Here is a 21,778-nt window from a genome sequence, read left to right on the forward strand (position 1 = left end):
CACCCCTTTTCAAGTGCCTTCTCATAGCCTTGTAGGTGGCATCCTGCTGGCTGTGTGTTTTAAAGCGAAAGCTGGTTTTAGCTGCAATGAGCTGTTCGTCCTGGCACAATATTATCACAGTACTGCACAGCATGAACCAATTTAATTTTATATCCAAACTTAAGGGCTATTGGCTCTGTCTTTTCCATGTTTGCAAAACTAGTCTCTGAACACAGGAAACGTAGAATTCGTCCCCTCAAAATGCATCAAGGCCATTCGCTTCTCTGACATTGATCAGTTAAGCTGGCTTGATGGCACATAACATTGATAAACCTTACAACAGCTCAGGGAACAAACCTGTCAATGTTTCATGTCCATCTCCCATGAGGATAGAGAGTTGTCAGTTTGGCTGGTATTTAAACTTCACACAGTCACTAGGAATGGGAATAGCTTTGTGAGGCAGGCTGATCAAGATGGCCAGAGATCGTAGTAACGTTCATGGAGCTCTGAGTCAGAGACTGGGCTTCTGTTTGTGGCTGTATTAATTAAATCCAGTGTAAGGTCTGACATCTTTTGACAGCCATTCACCTGTCTTGCCTCACAGAGCACAAGAAAGAAAGAAAGAAAGAAAGAAAGAAAGAAAGAAAGAAAGGGGAAAGTGTTTACCCAAGACCCATAGAGCAAACAAGACCAAGGATGAAGTGTGGTTAGAAAAGAGAGGACTGGAACAGGGACAGCTAAGATTGATATGCAAATTTGGTGGTGTAGTTTCAGAAGTCAACACTACCATAACAACACCACACCTATGTTGGGCTTGTCTCAGCAGCTCAGACTCTTGAGTTCTAGAGCAACGTTTGGCTTCTCTGGGTGGGCTAGGCTCTGTTCACAATCTGTTTTAGCTGTGAACATTGGCCACATTCCGGAATCTAAACCAATTTTGAAGGCACCTAATCTTAGCCAGAGATCCTCGTGCCCCAAAAGTTTCGACTAAGGGACTTGGAGCAACAAAGCAAATGTTGGCTTCCGATTAACTGTTAGTGAACTTTAGCTAGCAAAATGTTCAGAAGTGGGAAGAGACAACTTTGGAAACAAAGCATCAGCAGAGTTTTGAAGGTAAGCGCCAGAGACCCTTGCTGTTTTGCGGCTGGGAATTGCATACCAGCCGATTCTGGTTGTGCAATACAAGTGGATTCGGTGCTCTTGGGCAACAAACCTACTTCCCTCCCTGAATCCTTTGCAGTAAGGAAAGTGAGGGGGAAATGTGCTGAAAAGTACAGGAGAGCAAATGGGAACGAATGCTCAATAATCAGCATTTAATGGAATGATTGATTGACGTATGGCGGTGGGGAAGAATGAGTTGATTTTCTTTTGCTTCATTGTGACTGAGGTTTTAATTTAGTTTTTTTAAAAAAGGTGAAATTTATACTTTTAAGCTCATTTTCATTTTTAATTATTTTGCTTCCTGATCTTTAGAGGATGCTTGGATTTAGTCCTTTACTATGGATTTTCCTAGCATTTTTTTTGCAGCTGACTTTTATGTGGCAATGTTTATTTTGATGCTCTATTTAGTTAAGTTTTATAGAACGTAGAAATTCTCTCTTTTTTGTTTTGGTATTTGCTATTTATTTAAGGTATTTAAGACCTATGCTGTAAACCACTTAAGAGTTTTGTTTAACTACGAGCGGTATATAAATGGTCCAAATAAAAATAATTATTGAAGAAAATATGCGCTAAATCAGAGCAAATGTCAATATGCAGAAAACCCAGTTGGTGTTTGCTCCAATTCAGCAGTAAAGATTGGGTTTTCCTGGGGAAAAGCTGCAAGTGGAAGTATGGGCATGTGATTTTCTCCCCTATTCTTCAAAAACCAGTAGCTGGGGTGGGGGATGGGCATCGCAAAAGGTAGGGATGCTCTTTTGGGCCTCTTAGTTCTAAATCTCCCCTTCTACATCCAGAATCCCAAAGGATACCCTTCCACTCCCCAAAATAACCATTTTATTGATTCAAAACAATAAAGATGGTAAACGATTGCACACAGAGAGAAAGCACAGGATTGCTTAGAACTTTCTTGTTTTAACATGAGGTAAAGAGTTCCTGGAGAACAGATAGATGGTTGTTTTCTTGCGTGAAGCTTCTTCTCTTTTTCTTATTTTTTTTTTAATCCTTTCCCCTTTTTCCATTTGAAGAAGAGTGACAGATCATTATTAGTGCATAATTTTTTATTATTACCTCATGAATTAAACTTCCGCCCATTATGGGCTCTGATGATTTATGTATTCTGAATGGGAAAAAATTCCCACCGTAAAGACCGCCGCGTCTTCTAGAAGGTCTTTAGATATGGAATGACGGCTTGTTTTGAGATACTTAACGTAGATGATGGAGTGAGCTGTGTATATTGGAATCCTTATAATACCGTATCTTGTGATTCATGAGCTGATATTGCAGTCTTATTTATTTCATGATGGATTGCTTTTTGTCTCAGTACCTTCATTGGAGAGTTGCAGTCCCCCCTCCTTTTGTTATAAGCGAAATAGGTCTATTAGCCATGGTAACTAAATGTAAACCCAAAAACTACAGAGAATTTTGTTGTTTTCATGTTGCTGATTGTGGGCTTTGTCAGGATTCCTGCCAGCCACTGAAGGGAACAGTATGTTAGTTCTTAAATGTGATATCCTTTCTCATGTTTTTTTGAATGCAAAGACACCCCCCTGCGTCACCCCTATTGGCTTTCTGAAGCTTGGACCACGACCGAAAACGATAGCCTGAGACTAGAAACTGGCACACCCCCTCTGTAATGTTTTGTTTGTGGCAGCTTGGGTAACCTGTTGCTTAGCAGCTCTGGCAGCTGCTGCTGCTATTGTCAAACGGTCGAAGGCAATTTGCTGCCCGGGTGAAATGAGATCTCTCCATCTTTCAGGTTGCTTTTATCAAATGATTGGCTTTTGTTTTCCAACCCCATGGCGAGGACGTTTTCAGGAAGTCAAATGATGCATGGCTCATTTGGGCGACAATCGAAAGCCCGCTTAGATCTCATTTTGAGAAGCAGGCATTTTGGAATCCATTGGAAATAAACGAAGAAATCATTCTGTCCCCTCAGCTGTCAGGAAAACAGTGCCTAACCAATCCCTTCCTGTGGGTACATGGCAAAGCCTATGTGGCCCTCCAGATGTATAGAATTGTAGGGTTGGAAGAGGGTCATTGAGTCCAACCCCCTACAATGCAGGAATCCTGCCCACAGCTGTCCCTGGGTGGGCTCGAACCACCAACCTTCTGGTTAACAGCCGGACACACTGATTCATTGCACCATGAGGTAGTTGGACTACAACTCACATCACCTCTGGCCATTGGCCATACTGTCCGGGGCTGATGAAATTTGCAGAGGCGGAGCTAGCTGCTCAAGCACCTGGTGCGGCACACATGCTGTGTACCCAGGGGTGGGGCTAGCCTCCTGCAGGGGCGGGGCTAGCCACCATGGGGGCGGGGCTAGCCACCATAGGGGGTGCTGCCCATGGCGAGCGTCCCAGGGGGCTGCTGCCCACGGTGAGCGTCAAGCATCCCGGGGGGGGTGTGTGTGCTGCCTGTAGTGAGTGTCCGGGGGGGGGGCCCGGCACGGCAATGTCACCCCCCTCAGGGATGAAACCCAGGGCGGACCACCCCCCTTCCTCCGCCACTGGGGATTTGGAGTCCATCTGCATTCCTAACTCCCTTGACAGCTTCAGAGCCCAATTCTATACATGATGTGATGATGATGATGATGATTAATTGAGTTTATATACCGCCCTATACTCAGAGGTCTCAGGGCAGTTCACAGAAAAGATCACAACAACAGAATAAAAACAACAACCCAATAACACCCCCCCCCAAAGAAAAAAGCCACATTTTAAAAGGTTATAGATCAACCAAAGGCCTGGTTAAAAAGGAACGTTTTTGCCTGGCACCTAAAGGTCTATAATGAAGGCGCCATGCGAACTTCCCTGGAGAGAGCATTTCACAGATGGGGGCCACTGCAGAAAAGGCCTGTTCTCGTGTTGCCACCCTCTCAAAGAGGAGGCACATGAAGAAGGGCCTCAGAAGATGATCTCAGGTTCTGGGTAGGTTCATATGGAAAGAGACGGTCCTTGCGGTCCTAAGCTATTTAAGGCTTTATAGGTCAAAACCAGCACTTTGAATTGGGCCCGGAAACTAATTGGTAGCCATTGCAGTGGGACCAGGATCGGTGTAATATGCTCAAACCGTCTTGCTCCGGTGAGCAGCTTGGTTGCTGAATTCTGCACTAGCTGAAGTTTCCGAACCTTCAGAGGCAGCCTTTCATATAACGTGTTAAGTTGTGGGTGAACATATCAGACGACACAGCGATTCTTCAAACAGCTCTTGTTTATTCACAGAACAGAACAGAACAGAACAGAACTGAAGGGTTCAGCCAGCCTGCTTATATAGAGCTCCACTACAATGCAACAGTAACCACTTTCTGTAACTGTCCAATCACTGAACGTCACTTTCAATCCTTTATTTACATATGTGGACCTGAGTGAAAACTATCCACAGTATCCCCCTGCTTGCCCAGGGTGAGAACTTCAGTACATAACATAACACATTTATACTTGGGGGAAAGTTCCCGTTGAATGAATCCGAAGGAACTTACATATGACTGCAGCCCTACCCAGTGAACAGTGAGATTTTCCCCTCCCCCAAGAATATCACATGGAGTTTTTGCTTTTTCAAGCATCGGGAATTTTTGAGCTTCTAATGCAGGGCCTGGAAAGAAACGCTAAGTTCCCTCTAAGGTACTAATGGGAATTTTGTCCTTCCAGCAAAAGCTGAAGGAGGAAAAAGAGGCCAAGCGTGCTCACCTGGATGGCAGGCATGATTATATCCTGTCGATTGTTGCTTCCTGCGTGGATTTAGAGAAGGCTGAAGTGGAAGATGCAATCCTTGAAGGAAATCAGGTAGGCTAATGGCTGTAGCTTCAGAAGGCAGAAACCTGCTGGGAGCGGAACGGATTTAATGCCATGTTGATTGTGGATGCATTTAAGAACATGCAAGTTGGCCTGCGCCAAATGTTCACTCGCTTCACTGTAAATGGAGCAAAATGGTTTTCGAAAAATCCCTTCAGATGTTTTGTACGCCAGTTTATTGCTTCTGCTGATGCTTTAGCATTCCTCCTCTCCTCCTGCTCAGTTCTGGGTCATCTTCCTGGAAACAGATGATCCTAGTGAGTCAGGAACATAATTTAAAATATTTATAGATCACCCTTCATCCTATTAGGATTCCAGGACGGCAGTTTATGCCTTGGTACAAATCACATTGTGAGTGTGAGGATGTCACAAAGCTACAGAGCCATTTCCAAGAGGGATGGCTCGCTGTAGCCGGCCGGACACCTTGGCTACCCGAGGCCAACTGAGGCTCCTTGGGGCTGTGGCTTTGTTATATTTAAGGGGAGTTTGGATTAATACTCTTCTGCACCACTCTCAAAAATCCATAATTTCTAAGGTGCCAATTGAGGTTGAGAGGTTGTCAAGCGAGCCCAGGTCATCCACAGGGCAGGAAGGAACTGGAGGCATGAAATGGCAATTAGCTTTTTATTAGCAGAAAATAACACAGCAGAGTCCTCCGGCTTGTATTAATTTAACTGGGACATTGCTAAAATTGACCACTCACCCTACCCTTCCCTCTCTAGCCTCTCATTTTGGATTCCTCCTGAGCAGACGAAGGCTGTGTTGAGTTCGGTGGGCTCTCCCTGTGGGCCTGTCTGGCAAGAGAGCCAGCAGGACTGGGGCTGCCCTGGTGTTGTGTAGCAAGGGCAACGTCTGACTGCTCTCTGTCTGAGTCGCCACTCACACTGTGACTTTCAGCCTCTAATCCTGTCCTGGAAGGCCCTTCTCCTGACGCCCTTGATTGCTCAAACCTTCTGCTTCTAGCACACCCTCAGAGTTCCACCACCATGATCTGGGGTCCAAGTTGCCATCTTGGGCAGGTGGCTCCCACCGCTCTTCCTCATCCAGCCAGTCTCTGACATCCTATCAACCCGTGACCTGAGTAGCTCAGTGAGGGCCTTACCCAAGGGTGAGTGGGAAGCCTGGGTGTCAAAACAGTCCCAAACCCTTGTGGGCAAGGCCTTTTTAAGGCCGCCTTTCTCAACCTGTGGGTCCCCAGATGTTGTTGAACTACAACTCCCAACACCCCTAGCTAGCAAGGCCAGAGCTCAGGGATGGTGGGAGTTGCAGTCCAACAACATCTGGGGACCCACAGGTTGAGAACCACTGTTTTAAGGTCTTCTTCTCCTTGTGAGATCCTGTGGTACGATTCCTTCCCATGAGAGCAGACAAGAGCACAGGGAAGTGCCACTCAGACCTCCCCAATTATTTCCTGGTCACACACCATCGGGCAACGTTGACCCGTGCACAGTTAGTTGTGCCTGGAATGAGCTTAAAACTTCAGCAGGCTCAACTACACTATCAGGGCTTGTTCACACAGGGGTGGAGGAAGGGGGGCGCGGTGGGGGCAGTCCGCCCTGGGTGTCACCATTGAGGGGGGTGACAAAATGCCGGGCGGCAGTCACTGCAGGGCTTGCAGTGTGCCCGAGCCACATGTCTCTCCTGGGAGTGACGTGGTGGCTTGGGAGCCCGCAGGCCCACTGCCTCAAATGGTCTGCCTGCCACCTGTAGGGCGGCTGAGTGGGAGGAGCCAGGCAGACGCCTCAGAGGCCCTGCGGAACATCCTACCCTGGCTTGCCCCACCCCATGGGCGGCTGGCCGCAACCCTATGCGCAGGGCACGTGTGCCACCCCAGGCGCCTGATCAGCTTGCTCCATGGCTGTGTCCACACTAACCCTTTCTCTGCTCCTTTTCACCTCGTAGCTTTCCCTGTGAAAACCCGCTCTTTAAAGCTCAATCGGAGGAAACGGCAATTTGTGGGAAACATGATGTTTGCTCCGATGAAGCACTAAAGAGTGGGTTTTCGCGGAGAAAGCTCTGGTGCAAATAAAATAAAATGCAATGCTTCGGCACAGAGCTTTTAAGCACAGACCCATGCCTGGAAAGAGCAGATAGGCCCCCAAGGTGTTGAAAGCATGTGCAGGTTGTTGAAAGACCTGATTTCCATACTCTTTGCAAATGTATGCAAATAAATCTGGCACATGGACATGTTTAGCTCTTGCTATTTCTCATAGCAAGGCACTGATATACATTTAACTTTAAACTGTTAACTACAAATGGTGAACTTTTAACAGATAGAGCGTATTGATAAATTCTTCATTGCTGGTGGCTTTCGTCACGTCATGTTCTACTATCAAGAGATGGAAGCAATGGAAACAGGTAGGGAAAGTATTGCCCATACTTATTTGGCAGTCAAAGATACAACCCATCAGCTCTTTACACACACAGGACGTGCTCTTTAAAAGGTTATTTTATTTTTTTAAAATCATTTTTATTTGATTTTACAAATATAAATATAAATTTACAACAATCCAAATGCATATCCATATCTAGAGATTGCTCTGAATCTCGAGACTTTTCCCCCCATCTCCTTCATGGAACTCTGGGCAGCTTCCAACAAAACACTAAAATACAATAACCTATTAAACATTAAAAGCTTCCCTAAACAGGTCTGCCTTCAGATGTCTTCCAAAAGTCTGGTAGTTGCTGTTCTCTTTGACATCTGGTGGGAGGGTATTCCACAGGGCGGGTGCCACTACCGAGAAGGCCTTCTGCCTGGTTCCCTGCAACTTGGCTTCTTGCAGCGAGGAAACCGCCAGAAGGCCCTCAGCTCTGGACCTCAGTGTCCGGGCAGAACGATGGAGGTGGAGATGCTCCTTCAGGTATACTGGACCGAGGCCGTTTAGGGCTTTAATGGTCAGCACCAACACTTTGAATTGTGCTCGGAAACGTACTGGGAGCCAGTGTAGGTTTTTCAGGACCAGTGTTATATGGTCTTGGTGACCACTCCCAGTCACCAGTCTAGCTGCTGCATTCTGGATTAGTTGTTGTTTCTGGGTCACCTTCAAAGGTAGCCCCACATAGAGCGCATTGCAGTAGTCCAAGCAGGAGATAACCAGAGCATAGTGTTCAGTTGGCTGCACTGATACTGTCCCCCCCCCAAAAAATGTTCCAGGACATGGAGGCTCTACGGCAGCTATCCCTCACTCGGCTAAGAGCAAAGGGCCTAAATTATTTGTGACGGAAGGCAAGGATGTCGCTTTAACTGGCATATGCATTTTCTTCATCAGAACTAACCCATCCAAACCAATCACTGTGGAAAATATTAATCGAGTGAGTATGTCCCGCTTTTTAGTCGCATTCATGAGCACTTATGATTGCATGTAGGGGAACTGCCCTCTGTGCATCTTGAGTCTGATTTGCACTTTGCCATTTATCAAGCAAAACAGACTGGGATTGCATGCTTGATCTCCTCATTCAAGGCTCTAGTCCTCAGTGTTCTTTTCAGTAGTATAATAAGCCCCAAGCTAACAATGTGATGTGTTGATTTGTTTTGTTGCCAGGAAGTGGCTTTCAACATGATGGATACAGCTCACGGGGGTTTACTGAACAGTGTCCAGCAGTTGCTGTCTGATATCTTCATCCCAGCTCTGAAGACAATGAACTACGGCTGGGGAGAGTCGAGTGGACCACAGAAAGGGGCTAACATCAAGCAGGACTTCATTGCTTCTCTAGAGGGATTTGTTAGTGTCCTTTCGGGGGCTCAGCAGAGCCTGATGGAGAAGGTAGACTTTCTTGCTTTTGTATTAGAAGAATATTAGCTGAGCAAGGTGCATAGGTGTTTATGCGCCCCCTCGCCCAGCTTGTCCGGAGTTTTGGGCTGGGCTGCCATCAGTATGCTGATGACACCCAACTCTATCTGTTGATGGATGGCCATCCTGACTCGGCCCCAGACACACTGGCGAGATGTTTGGAAGCTGTGGCTGGATGGTTACGTGGGAGCCGGTTGAAGTTAAATCCTTCGAAGACAGAGGTCCTCTGGCTGGGACGGGACGATATGGGATTGAGGGGGCAACTCCCATCTCTTGCGGGGGCGCAATTAGTGCCAGCACCGTCCGTTAAGAGTTTGGGTGTAATCTTTAACACCTCCCTCTCCACGGAGGCGCAGATTGCAGCTATAACAAAGGCGGCATTTTTTCATCTCTGCCAAGCTAAGCAGTTGGCTCCTTACCTCTCTCGCCCTGACCTAGCCACTGTGATCCACGCGATGGTCACCTCCAGACTGGATTATTGTAACTCGCTCTACGTGGGGCTGCTCTTGAGACTGACCCAGAAACTCCAGCGGGTGCAGAATGCCGCAGCGAGACTCCTTACAGGGTCATCGCTGCGAGATCACATCGCCCGGTGCTATACCAGCTGCACTGGCTCCCGGTGGAGTACAGGATCAGGTTTAAGGTGCTGGTTTTAACCTTTAAAGCCCTATATGCAGTGACGTAGCATGGGGGGGGGGTGCAGGGGGGGCCGGCCACACCGGGCGCAACATCTGGGGGTTAGGGTTAGGGGTAGGGTTATGGGGCGCAAATCCACGGGTTAGGGGGCGCAAATTACTTGCCGTGCCCCGAGTGCTGACAACCCACACTACACCACTGCCTATATGGCCTAGGACCCTCGTACCTACGGGACCGCCTCTCCTGGTATGTCCCACAGAGGAACTTATGATCTTCAAACAAAAACATCTTGGAGGTCCCAGGCCATAGAGAGGTTAGGCTGGCCTCAACCAGAGCCAGGGCTTTTTCGGCTGTGGCTCAGATCTGGTGGAATGCTCCGCCACAAGAGATTAGGGCCCTGTGGGACTTGACTTGACATCTTTCCGCAGGGCCTGCAAGACAAAGCTGTTCCGCTAAGCCTTTGGCCAGGGCACAGCCTGACTCCCTCCTTTGGCAATCTTCACAGAACTCTAGCCCAATGGTTGCCATCAATTTGATTTGAAGTAATTTTTTAATGAAATGATTTTAGAATGTTGTATTATTTTATTGTTGTTAGCCGTCCTGAGCCCGGACTCGGCTGGGGAGGGCGGGATATAAATAACAAAATTATTTATTATTATTATTAAAACAGGACATAGTTGTGAAGTATGCACCAATGGTATTGTACTCTTTGAATTAAGTAATGGACAAGCTCCCAAGGTTTCTTGAGTGTCCATTGCCAGCATTTACTGGGAGCATCATTTGAAAATTATATGCTAAGAATGTCAGAACAGCCCTGTGGCATCAGACTAAAGGCCTGTCTGGTCCAGCATCCTGTTTCTGCAGTGGCCAGCCAGATGCCTCAGGGAAGTTCATAAGCAGGTCAGGTGGGCAACGGCCCATTGTTATTCTGCAGCAGAGGTATGCTGCTAATGCAGTTTATTCAGCGGGTGACTCTGTGTTCTAAACCGCTGAGCCTCTTGGGCTTGCCGATCTGAAGGTCGGTGGTTCGACTCGCCGTGGCGGGGTGAGCTCCTGTTGCTCTGTCCCAGCTCCTGCCAAGCTAGCACATCAGCACAAGTAGATAAATAGATACCACTGTGGCAGGAAGGTACATGGTGTTTTGGTGCGCTCTGGCTTCTGTCATGGTGTTCCATTGTGCCAGAAGTGGTTTAGTCATGCTGGCCACATGAACCAGAAAGCTGTCTGTGGACAAACGCTGACTCCCTTGGCCTGAAAGCGAGATGAGCACCACATCCCATTGTCATCTTTGACTGGACTTAACCATCCAGGGGTCCTTTACCTTTACCTCACCTTATTCAGCTGAAGTCTAGAGCAGGGCAGTGTGAAGTTCAAAGTGACTGGGTCTTACGTTTTGCAGAGACAATAGCCTTGGGGTGAGTCTGTGCACAGCCACAATTCCTTGGGTGAATGGGTTACTGAACGTATACATGGAACAATAACTGGTTAAAATATTGCTTAGGTGAATCTGAAGAAGTGTGAAACCTATGATCTGAAAACGCTCAAGGGACCTGCAGACTACCTGGTGGCATCAAATAGTACGGAGACTCTGGAACGGATAGAGGCCTGCATGAAAGTGTGGATTAAGCAAATTGAACAGGTGATGTTTCGATGAATTGTAGAATCCTACAACTGTAAAATTGGAAGAGACCCCAAGGGTCATCAATTATTATTATTATTATTATTATTATTATTATTATTATTATTATTAATGATTTATACCCAGCCACTCTGAGTGGCTTCCAACAAAATATTAAAATACAGTAATGCATTAAACGTTAAAAGTTTCCCTAAACAGGGCTGCCTTCAGATGTCTTCTAAAAGTCTGGTAGTTGTTCTTCTCTTTGACATCTGGTGGGAGGGCGTTCCACAGGGCGGGTGCCACTACTGAGAAGCCCTCTGCCTGGTTCCCTGTAACTTGGTTTCTCACAGCGAGGGAACCGCCAGAAGGCCCTTGGCATTGGACCTCAGTGTCTGGGTAGAATGATGGGAGTGGAGATGCTCCTTCAGGTATACTTAATGTAGGAATCTCGGCTAAAGCATCCACAACAGATGGCCAACCAACATCTACTAAAAACCTCTAAGGAAGGAGACGCCATAACTTTCCAGGGGAGACTGTTCCATTGTCAAAAAGCTCTCGTTGTGGTTCGAGGACCCGACCCCCGCAATGTGGAATGAATACACAAGGACACGTGATATAAGGTTAATGGGCAAGAAAAGGCCACAACTTTATTGATTACAGCAAGTGAAAAGGTATTGGCTTAGGCATTGGATTACGTCAGCTGACTCCACCCCCTCAGAGAGGGGTGAGTCTAAAACAGGGGGGTTTATTCACCAGTAGGTGGAGCCTGTTGATGCTAATCCAACTATAGGCTCTCCCCTGATGTCACCGAGGGTCATGCCATGGCCTCCCGCCAAGCAGGCATCGGACAGAATACTCGACCGCCAGATTCCTTTAACAGAATACCCCAAAATTGAAGGCATAGGCGATGGCCACACCTAGCCCTTCGACACACCACAACACATTATTCCAATGCCTAACCTATCCACCAATACCACGAAAGTTGTGACGATTGCTACGAGGTAGGCGAAAAAACCAAAAAGCCTAATGCCAAATGGAAAAATTCCTACCAGCCCCCCTGGACAACCAGGGCGACCAACCTAAGGTCCATAGCAAGGCCAAGAAAAACTAAGACCCTGAGCTCAAAGGGAGTGGAGGGTGGGTGACTCGTGACGGGACGACGAAGAGTGAGGCCGAGGAGGGGCTGGCGCCACAGCATTTAGGCTGCTGTACACGCCCCCTCGGAGGCACCTGGTTGGGTGCCTGCCGATGGGCGTGGGCGCCAGCCAGGTGAGTGGGAGGCAGGGGGCTAATGCCCCCTGCTAGAGGCGGAGCTCGGGCTCCCACCCACAACCATTCCCCTCTCTTCCAGGGAGGAGAGTCTCTGTCGGACAGTTCTTCTTGTTGAGTCAGAATCTCCTTTCTTGTAGCTTGAAGCCATTGGTTTGAGTCCTACCTTCCAGAGCATGAGAAAGCAAGTTTGCCCCATCTTCCATGTGACAGCCCTTTAAGATATTTGAGGATGGCTATCATAGCTCCTCTTAGTCTCCTGTTTTCCAGGCTAAACATACCCAGTTCCTTCAACTGTTCCTCCTAAGGCTTGGTTTCCAGACCTTTTATCATCTTGGTTGCTCTCCTCTGCACACATTCCAGCTTTTCAACATCCTTCTTAAATTGTGGTGTCCAGAACTGGGCACAGCATTCCAGGTTTGAATAATTTACTATACATTGTGATGATTATTATTAAAAAACCAAACCTATAATTCATCATTATGATACTAAGGGCCTTGCTGACTGCTGACTGCGTGTATCTTTCTGACAGAAGTTTTAATGGAAATTCATTAGGAGAAAAGTGCATTTCTCAAGTAAACCATCAATTTCTTCCTAGCTTGCTTAGCATTAAGACTCAGCATCCAACCAGATTCAAGATGTTAACACTGAAAGCCCAGCAGGTTGCACACAGTCCACTGAGAGCAATTAGCTTTCGTATATTCGCCTGGTAATAACCCCCTGTGTGACTTTGTAGGTCATTGCGGAAAATAGCCAGCTGCGGAAGGAAGCAGATGATCTGGGGCCACGCGCAGAGCTGGATCACTGGAAGAAACGTCTGTCCAAGTTTAATTACCTGGTGGACCAGCTGAAGACCTCAGATGTGAAGGCTGTGCTCGGAGTGCTTACGGCTGCTAAATCGAAACTTCTGAAGGTAAGTGTGATGGGATAATGAGCTGCTTGTGCGTAAAGCTTGATCCCTCTGGGGTTTGGTTGGTCATCCCAACCTAGGCACTAACGGAGCTCCCCAAAGCATGACTCCGTTAGTCGCTGGTAGAATCTGACAGTGGGCGTCTACGGAACCTACGCCAACATAAAAGCTGTTTGACAGACATGCGCTTTCGTGACTCTCTGCGTGACAGTTTCCGGCGCAGGGTGGGAGTTCCTAACGGGGGTCTTGTTACCTCTTCGCTGTCGTCACTGGAAGTATCCCAGAGCCTCCCCTCCGCTGTGACTCCTGCACTCCCCCTGCTGGTTCCTTCTGCTGCAGATTCTCTCCTATTCTCATGGAACTTATCCACCACCTCTCTCTCCGATGGCAGTTCCCTGACATCCACCTCCCCCCCAGGGCCCCCTTCACCCCCTCCCGCCTCCTCTCCCACTGGCGGTGAGGACGGAAAGCCCCTGAAGGAACTCTCCTCGTCGTCCGAGGATTCAAACACTTCTAGCCACGGCGTACCGTCTCTCTCCCCGTCTTCCTCTTCTTCGTCTGAGTCGGCTTCCTCACCCACCCCTGACTCAGGGAACCCTTCAAACTCTCCTTCCTCATCGGTGGTACCAAAGTGTTCCCTTCTAAATCGTGCCACGGGTTGCGGTTTTCTTGGGAAACGCTGATGAAATGTTTCTATTAAAACCTCGTCATTGACTACCTCTGCTGGTACCCAAGTGTTTTCCGACTCTACTTCCCCCTCCCATTCTACCAGATATTCCACCTGATTCCCCTTCCACCTGGAATCAATGATTCCTGCCACGTTCATGTCGCGCTCTCTCTCTTCTATCACGGGCGTTTGGGTGGCCTCTCTCTCATGCTCCCCCCACTCACGTCCCTCTCGGTACGGCGACAGTAATGACCTGTGAAATACTGGGTGTAACTTCATGTGACTGGGCAGCCTGAGTTTGAATGCTACTGGGTTGACCTGCTGTATGACCTCAAAGGGTCCCAATCTTTTGGGTCTCAATTTCTTACACCCTCCTTTGAACGGTAGTCCTTGGGTGGATAACCACACCCGGTCCCCCACCCTTATGGTTTCACCTTCCCTCCTATTTTTGTCTGCTTGCTTCTTATATTCTTCCTTGGCTTTCTCTAAGTTAAGTTGAAGCTGACGGTGGATCGCTTCCATCTCTTCAAAAAAATATTCCGCCGCCGGCACGCTCCACCTCTCCCCTCCCTCTCCTGGGAATGCCCGGGGGTGACACCCATAATTTGCCAGAAAGGGACTCATCCCTGTGGACACGTTCTCCGCGTTGTTGTAGGCAAATTCTGCTAGAGGTAACTTATCCACCCAATCATTTTCTCTGTCTTTTACATAACACCTCAGGTATTGTTGTAAAATCCCATTTGCCCTTTCCGCTTGCCCATTGGTTTCTGGGTGCCGAGCAGTTGAGAAATTGAGTTCTACGTGTAATAAGCTCATCAGTTTCCTCCAGAACCTGGAAGTAAATTGTTTCCCTCTGTCGCTCAAAACCCTCAAGGGGGCGCCATGCAACCTAAAAATATGTTCTACAAACAACTTGGCGGTTTCCTCCGCTGTGACTGCATGTGAACAAGCTATAAAATGACACATCTTGGTTAATAGATCTACCACCACCATGACAGCTGTTTTGCCTTTGGATTTTGGCAGGTCCGTCATAAAATCTATGGATACTGCCTCCCATGGCCTTTCGGGCGTGGGTAAGGGTTGTAATAGCCCCGCTGGCGCCACCCTCTCTCCTTTTGCTCGCTGGCACCTGACGCAACCCCTGACATATTCCCGTACGTCCTCCCTCACCTTGGGCCACCAAAACTCCCTGGTAACCAACCACATGGTTTTGTGCTGTCCAAAATGTCCCGCGGTGGGGCTGTCATGCAACTGCTTGAGTACTCTGCCCCTCAGTTCCCCGTCGGGTATGTACAGTGCCCCTTTGTAATACAACGCCCCGTTCTTTTCTTCAAACCCCCCTGTGTTCTCCTCTGCCCTCCGGAGCTCTCTGAGTTTCCCTTGGGCGTATTCATCGTTCTCAGTACCCTCTATCAGTTCCCTCTGCCCCACCAATGCCGCCCCACACACCCAGCGGTCTTCAGGGATTACATGCCTTGCCTCGGGCGCTCCCTCCCCCTCTAAGTACTCAGGTTTCCTGGAAAGAGCGTCCGCCCTCACGTTCTCGGATCCGGGCACGTAACAAATCTCAAAGTGGAATTTGGAGAACTCCTGGGCCCATCGTACTTGTCTCTGGTTCAGCACTCGGGCTGTTCTCCAATATTCCAGATTTTTGTGGTCAGTTCGGACTTGAACCTTGTGCTGCGCCCCAATCAGCAAGTGCCGCCATTTCCGGAAGGCTTCATGAATGGCGAGCAGTTCTCGGTCGTATACTGTGTAGTTCCTCTCGGATTTGTTCAACTTCCGCGAGAAGAATGCACACGGTCTCCATTCAGACGTATCTTTTCCCGGCTGGAGAAGAACGGCCCCCACCGCTCGGTCTGACGCGTCAGTCTCCACTCTCATTGGTTGTTGTAGATCCACATGCAACAGTTGCTCTTCCGACGCAAACGCCTGCTTTAAGCGTTCGAACGCCCGCTGCGCTTCTTCCGTCCAAACAAATTTCTTTTTGCTACTAAGACAATCTGTGATAGGCGCTGTCAAATGGGCAAAGTTCTTGATGAACTTCCTATAGAAGTTTCCGAAGCCCAGGAACCTTTGCACGTCCTTCTTGGTCTTTGGTGTTTTCCATTCCAGTACCGCTTGAACCTTGCTGGGATCCATGGCCAACCCCTTGTCAGACAACCGGTACCCCAGGAATTCCACCTCCCTGGTATGAAACTGACACTTCTCCAGTTTCACCCACAGCCGATTTTCTCGCAACTTGCTCAGTACCTCTCTTACATCTCGCACATGCTGCTCCTCATTCGCTGAGTACACCAGGACGTCATCTAAGAACGCTACGCAGTTCTTGTAGAGCAGTGGCCCCAGGACGTGATTCATGAATGATTGAAAGCAGGCGGAGCCCGCTTGTAATCCGAAAGGCATAACTAAATACTCAAAAGCCCCCAAGGGGGTGAACATAGTGGTCTTCCACTCATCCCCCTTTCTCACACGTATCAAGTTATATGCCCCCCTAAGGTCCAGCTTGGTAAAAATTTTCCCTTTTCTCACCTGTGTCAGAATGTCATCAATTCTAGGCATAGGGAAAGTCACTGGTTCTGACACTGCATTTAGGCTTCTGAAGTCACATACAAGCCTCGGTTTGCCCGTGTGTTTTTTGTCCACAAAGAACACTGGGCTGCCCCCCACCGCTCGTGACTCTCTGATGAAACCTCGCTTGAGATTCTTGTCAATGAACTCCCTTAACTCCTGCATTTCACTGTCTGACATTGCATACAGCTTGCCCACTGGCAATTGTGCTCCTGGGAGTAAGTTAATTTGACAGTCAAAGGGTCTGTGCGGGGGCAGTCTATCTGCTTCCTTTTCGCTAAAGACGTCAATCAAGTCAGCATATTGTGGTGGCACCTTGCCCTTGCCCATCACTTCCACCCCTGCTAGAGTGGCCCTGGCCCCTGCCTGAACCTCTCCCTCTTTGCAGTGTTCTAGGCAATGTGCTGATCCAAAGGAAACCACTCTCTGATGCCAGCCTACTAGAGGATCGTGTAGTGCTAGCCAGCTCATTCCCAAAATAATGGGAGCTCCTCCCAAAGTGGCTACGTTAAACGCTATCAGTTCTGTGTGTCTTGCCACCCTCATTACCATTGGAACAGTCTGCTGGCTCACTTCTCCTCCCAACAGTTCCCTCCCATCAATCGTGGTAACCTGCAAAGGCTTACTTAATGGGATAGTCTGTATCTGGTGTTCAGCTGCAAACTCCTTACTCATGAAATTACAGGAGCTGCCTGAATCCAATAGCGCTTTTATCTTTAGTGGGTGTCCATTGGACAGTTCCAGCAACACCTCTATCACAAGCGCTGGTCTTGGAGGTTCCGGCGTGGGCACATTCACTTCTCCCCTGCCTGACTGCGGTGCCCTGATGCTGGCAGCCAGGCGTTGGCTTTTACTTGCTCGCTGCTTGTTTCTCCTTCCTCCTTCCCCCCAACAGTTCCCGCCATTCCTTGCCATTCCTTCCTTTGCGGACAGACTCTGGCAAAGTGACCTGGCTGTTGGCAGAGATAACATCTCTTGGCGCCCTTCCCCTCCTTCTTCCGCCCTTCACTGGTGTTTGAAACTGCGCGCGCGCACGCTGTTCCAATTTCCATCGGCTCTGCTGGCGGGAAAGGCTGCTCCGGAATCTCTGGAATGCGGAAATCCTTCCAACGTTCCCCTTTTCCTTCCCGCTTTTCCAAAGCCCTTGCCTCCTGGCGCGCTCCTATGGACAGCGCTGATTTAGTCAGATGATCCATAGACTCCGCCCTGGGCGCCCGGGAAAGTTCATCTTTCACTGCCGGAGAGAGCCCTTCTTCAAACAGCATTTGAATAGGTTCACTCGCAAGGTCCCACCCCAGTCTATGAATCAGCATGCTGAACTCAGTCCAGTACTCACGTACAGATCGGCTCCCCTGTTTACACGCCATTAACTGCCTCCGCACCACCCCTTGCTCAATCTCACTGGAAAACATCAAGTCCATGGCGCGAAAAAACTTCATAGTGTCCTTTAAGATTTCATTATTGGCTGCCATCAGGGGCCGCACCCAGTCCCTCGCCCCTCCCTCTAGATGGCCGATCACGTACGCCACTCTAGAGTTCTCATCAGGGAAGTCATCAAACAGTAGGTTAAGAGCATATTGCATCTCTGTCCTAAAGGCTTGATAGTTCCTGGGATCCCCCCCAAATTTCTGCACCAATCCAGGCACCTTTCTGGCAAGTGGGGTGGGTTTCCCTTTATCCGCATCTTGAGCCCTCCTCTCCTCGAGCCTCGCCGTTTGCAGCGCGAGCTGGACCTCCAACGCCCTGTACCTGTCTTCCAGGCTTGGACCTCCTCCAGCCCCAGCTCCTGCACCTCCGGTTCCAGCTGGTTCGCTCATGATGCCCTCTGCTTGCACAAGCTGCTTTCAGAGACTGTCAGATTGCTGTGATGGGATAATGAGCTGCTTGTGCGTAAAGCTTGATCCCTCTGGGGTTTGGTTGGTCATCCCAACCTAGGCACTAACGGAGCTCCCCAAAGCATGACTCCGTTAGTCGCTGGTAGAATCTGACAGTGGGCGTCTACGGAACCTACGCCAACATAAAAGCTGTTTGACAGACATGCGCTTTCGTGACTCTCTGCGTGACAGTTTCCGGCGCAGGGTGGGAGTTCCTAACGGGGGTCTTGTTACCTCTTCGCTGTCGTCACTGGAAGTATCCCAGAGCCTCCCCTCCGCTGTGACTCCTGCACTCCCCCTGCTGGTTCCTTCTGCTGCAGATTCTCTCCTATTCTCATGGAACTTATCCACCACCTCTCTCTCCGATGGCAGTTCCCTGACAGTAAGTCTGCTGGTTAATTGCTGGTGTGTTCATAAGAATTAGAACCCCGTTCCTTTTTCTTTAAAGGTGATACTTGTTTCCAAACACACACACACAGAGAGACTTTCCACCCAATAAGCTCACAAGGCAGCTTATAATAAAATGTGCCATGTTCCATAAACAGAACAATAAAATACTATAAAATTAATACTTGTATATAGCAACACGCACTGAGCCTTTCACTTGGGGTTAGTCCATAGGGCAGCTCGTAATAAAATGTACATTTCAGGACTAGAACAATAAAAAAATAACACATATATATAGTAACACACAGGGAGAGCCTTTCAGCTCAGTTTATAAAATGTAAAAGAGCTGATAGTATAATGTACAACATTCCAGTAACAGAACAATTGCACTATTACAAATATACAGTGGTACCTCGGGTTAAGTACTTAATTTGTTCCGGAGCTCCGTTCTTAACCTGAAACTGTTCTTAACCTGAGGTACCACTTTAGCCTCCTGCTGCCGCCACATGATTTCTGTTCTCATCCTGAAGCAAAGTTCTTAACCCAAGGTACTATTTCTGGGTTAGCAGAGTCTGTAACCTGAAGCGTCTGTAACCTGAGGTACCACTGTATATAAAACTGCTGTACAATTCATGAAGATTAGCACAGGAAATTATGCCTGTTGAAAAACAAAGGCTTTAACTTGCTTCTTAAATGTTCCTTATGCTTGATATATACTTTGATACAATAAAATGAATGATATATCCTTGGCCTTAAAGGTAAAGGTAAAGGGACCCCTGACCATTAGGTCCAGTCGCTGACGACTCTGGGGTTGCAGCGCTCAACTCACTTTATTGGCTGAGGGAACCGGTGTACAACTTCTGGGTCATGTGGCCAGCATGACTAAGACGCTTCTGGCAAACCAGAGCAGCACACGGAAACACTGTTTACCTTCCCGCCAGAGTGGTACCTATTTATCTACTTGAATTTTGACGTGCTTTCGAACTGCTAGGTTGGCAGGAGGAGGGACTGAGCAACGGGAGCTCACCCCGTCGCAGGGATTCAAACCGCTGACCTTCTGATCGGCAAGCCCTAAGCTCTGTGGTTTAACCCACAGCACCACCCATGTCCCTTATCTTCGGCCTTATTATACCCCTAATAAATCACACCCCTAATTATACCTAATTGACCTGCAGCAATTTCCTAGCGCATAGGTAAGGGGTAAATATATGTTGATAAGAGCAGCTTTCCTGAACCTGGTGCCATCCGCATGGATTGGACTACAAGTCCTATCAGTCTCAGCTTGCATGGCCAATAGTTGCAGATGATGGGGATTGTAGTTCAAAAGATGTGAAAATAATTAAATTGAGGAAGGCTGGTCTGAATCAGCTTCTTATTGCTTTCACAGGGTGAGCTATTGTGGTTCTTTGACCTGAGATTTCTGTTCATTATTTGTTGAGGGCAAAAGCATTTCAGAAATTCTCCCTTTAAAAAAAAAGTGGTGTTTTTTTAAAAAAAGTAAAGTATATTTTTTGCATTTTAATTTTCAAAGAGTTGGCGAGAGCTGGACACTCGGATCACAGATGCAGCAAATGAAGCAAAAGATAATGTGAAGTATCTGTATACGCTTGAGAAATGTTGTGACCCTCTATACAACAGTGACCCTGTAAGTTTTTTAAAAAACAAATCAGTGTTATAAAGATATAGCCAAGGCGTTTCCAGGCCACAAGTGAATGATAGTGAATCCTAACATTTAATTAAACTGTTTGCAAATAGAGTCACTGCTAACTAAATCCCTGATCTAGACCTTGTGCAGAGTAGAAAAATGAATTTGTTGTCCACAAGAATGGGTTTCAAAGCTTTACTGAAAACAGTCTTACAATAGTTACAAATAAACTTTACAAAATGTAAAACATTGCTCTTAAACATACTAATAATGGATCCCAGTCTTATTTAAGTGCTTAATTCAGTTCAATAATTGCCTCTCTCTGCTCCCAGAGAGAGAACCTAAGTAACTTGTTTGATGTATTACAGTATTTTAATATATTTTTTTGGAAGCCGCCCAGAGTGGCTGGGGAAGCCCAGCCAGATGGGCGGGGTATAAATAAATTATTATTATTATTATTATTATTATTATTGCTTGTTCAACAAGCTAAGTTCCTACTGCTGCAGCTGCTGGCTTTTTCTCCTGCTGTAATGCTGAGTTCTCAAGTTTCACCTCCAGAAATGAGTAATCAGTTACAGTATCATACTCAGTGAAATGGAAAATCTCCAGTTTCTCCTTGTTAAATTTACCTAGTGTTTAACCTACTGCCTAATGCAATCTTCTCTTTGCAAAATCTTTTCATACACAATGCAGACAAACATTACATTTTTTGCTTATTAACCTTATATTTTTAACAGCATGTGGCATTGTGTCTTCAAAATGATACCTCTCTTGGTCCATGTTGAATAATATTATTAAGTGATCACTTTGGCCAAATGACACACACAAGAATTTGCACTTACTGACATGTTGGCATTTCAGGTGACGATGGTAGATGCTATTCCAGGACTCATACATGCTATCAAAATGATCCACAGTATCTCACGCTATTATAACACCTCGGAGAAGATAACGTCTTTGTTTGTGAAAGTAGGTACAAAGACTGTGCTGAATTATTTCCTTTTTCTTGGGAACTGAAGTTTGGCTATTGTGAACAATTAAAAGACTTAGAATGCTAAACCACGGTTTGTTTAGCAAAAGTATATGTGTTTTGAATGCCTAAACCATGGTTTGTTTTCCGACAACACATCATGATGTGAAACCATGGCTTGCTCTTGGTTATTGAACCTCACTTGTTTTAACAATGGCGTTATATCTGAACCAAACAGTCTTGCATACAGATGCACAAGGTAAGAGCATCAGGAAAAGAAACCAAGCTTTGAGAAACAAGCTATGGCTTGTTTGCTTTTCTGTGAAACAACTCATGGTTTCTTGAACAAACTATGGTTAAAGCAACCGTGGCCTAGGATTATGTGCAAACACAGCCATAATTAATCATATGACTGGATAAATGAGCTTTCTTTCAATAGAAAATATAGCATATGAAGAAATAATGCGAAAAGATGCAAAGTAGAAAGCTAAATTGCCAAAATT

At 47.3% G+C, this 21,778-nt stretch overlaps 1 protein-coding gene across 1 annotated transcript in view; it reads left to right on the forward strand.

Annotated features, from left to right (window-relative positions):
* The window catches only part of DNAH5 (dynein axonemal heavy chain 5), a gene marked incomplete at its 5' end in the record, with an annotated part of 188,985 nt that overhangs the window by 10,666 nt on the left and 156,541 nt on the right, over window positions 1–21,778 (forward strand). The window contains 8 exons of the mRNA XM_081873195.1: window positions 4,791–4,925; window positions 7,208–7,292; window positions 8,089–8,246; window positions 8,477–8,698; window positions 10,863–11,000; window positions 12,988–13,164; window positions 20,192–20,305; window positions 21,167–21,274. Coding sequence (XP_081729321.1) covers window positions 4,791–4,925; window positions 7,208–7,292; window positions 8,089–8,246; window positions 8,477–8,698; window positions 10,863–11,000; window positions 12,988–13,164; window positions 20,192–20,305; window positions 21,167–21,274 — 1,137 coding nt within the window. The remainder of the gene's footprint in view (window positions 1–4,790; window positions 4,926–7,207; window positions 7,293–8,088; window positions 8,247–8,476; window positions 8,699–10,862; window positions 11,001–12,987; window positions 13,165–20,191; window positions 20,306–21,166; window positions 21,275–21,778) is intronic.

Source organism: Podarcis erhardii (assembly GCF_964252035.2).
Source record: "Podarcis erhardii genome assembly, chromosome: 8".
Classification (NCBI taxonomy): Eukaryota; Metazoa; Chordata; class Lepidosauria; order Squamata; family Lacertidae; genus Podarcis; species Podarcis erhardii.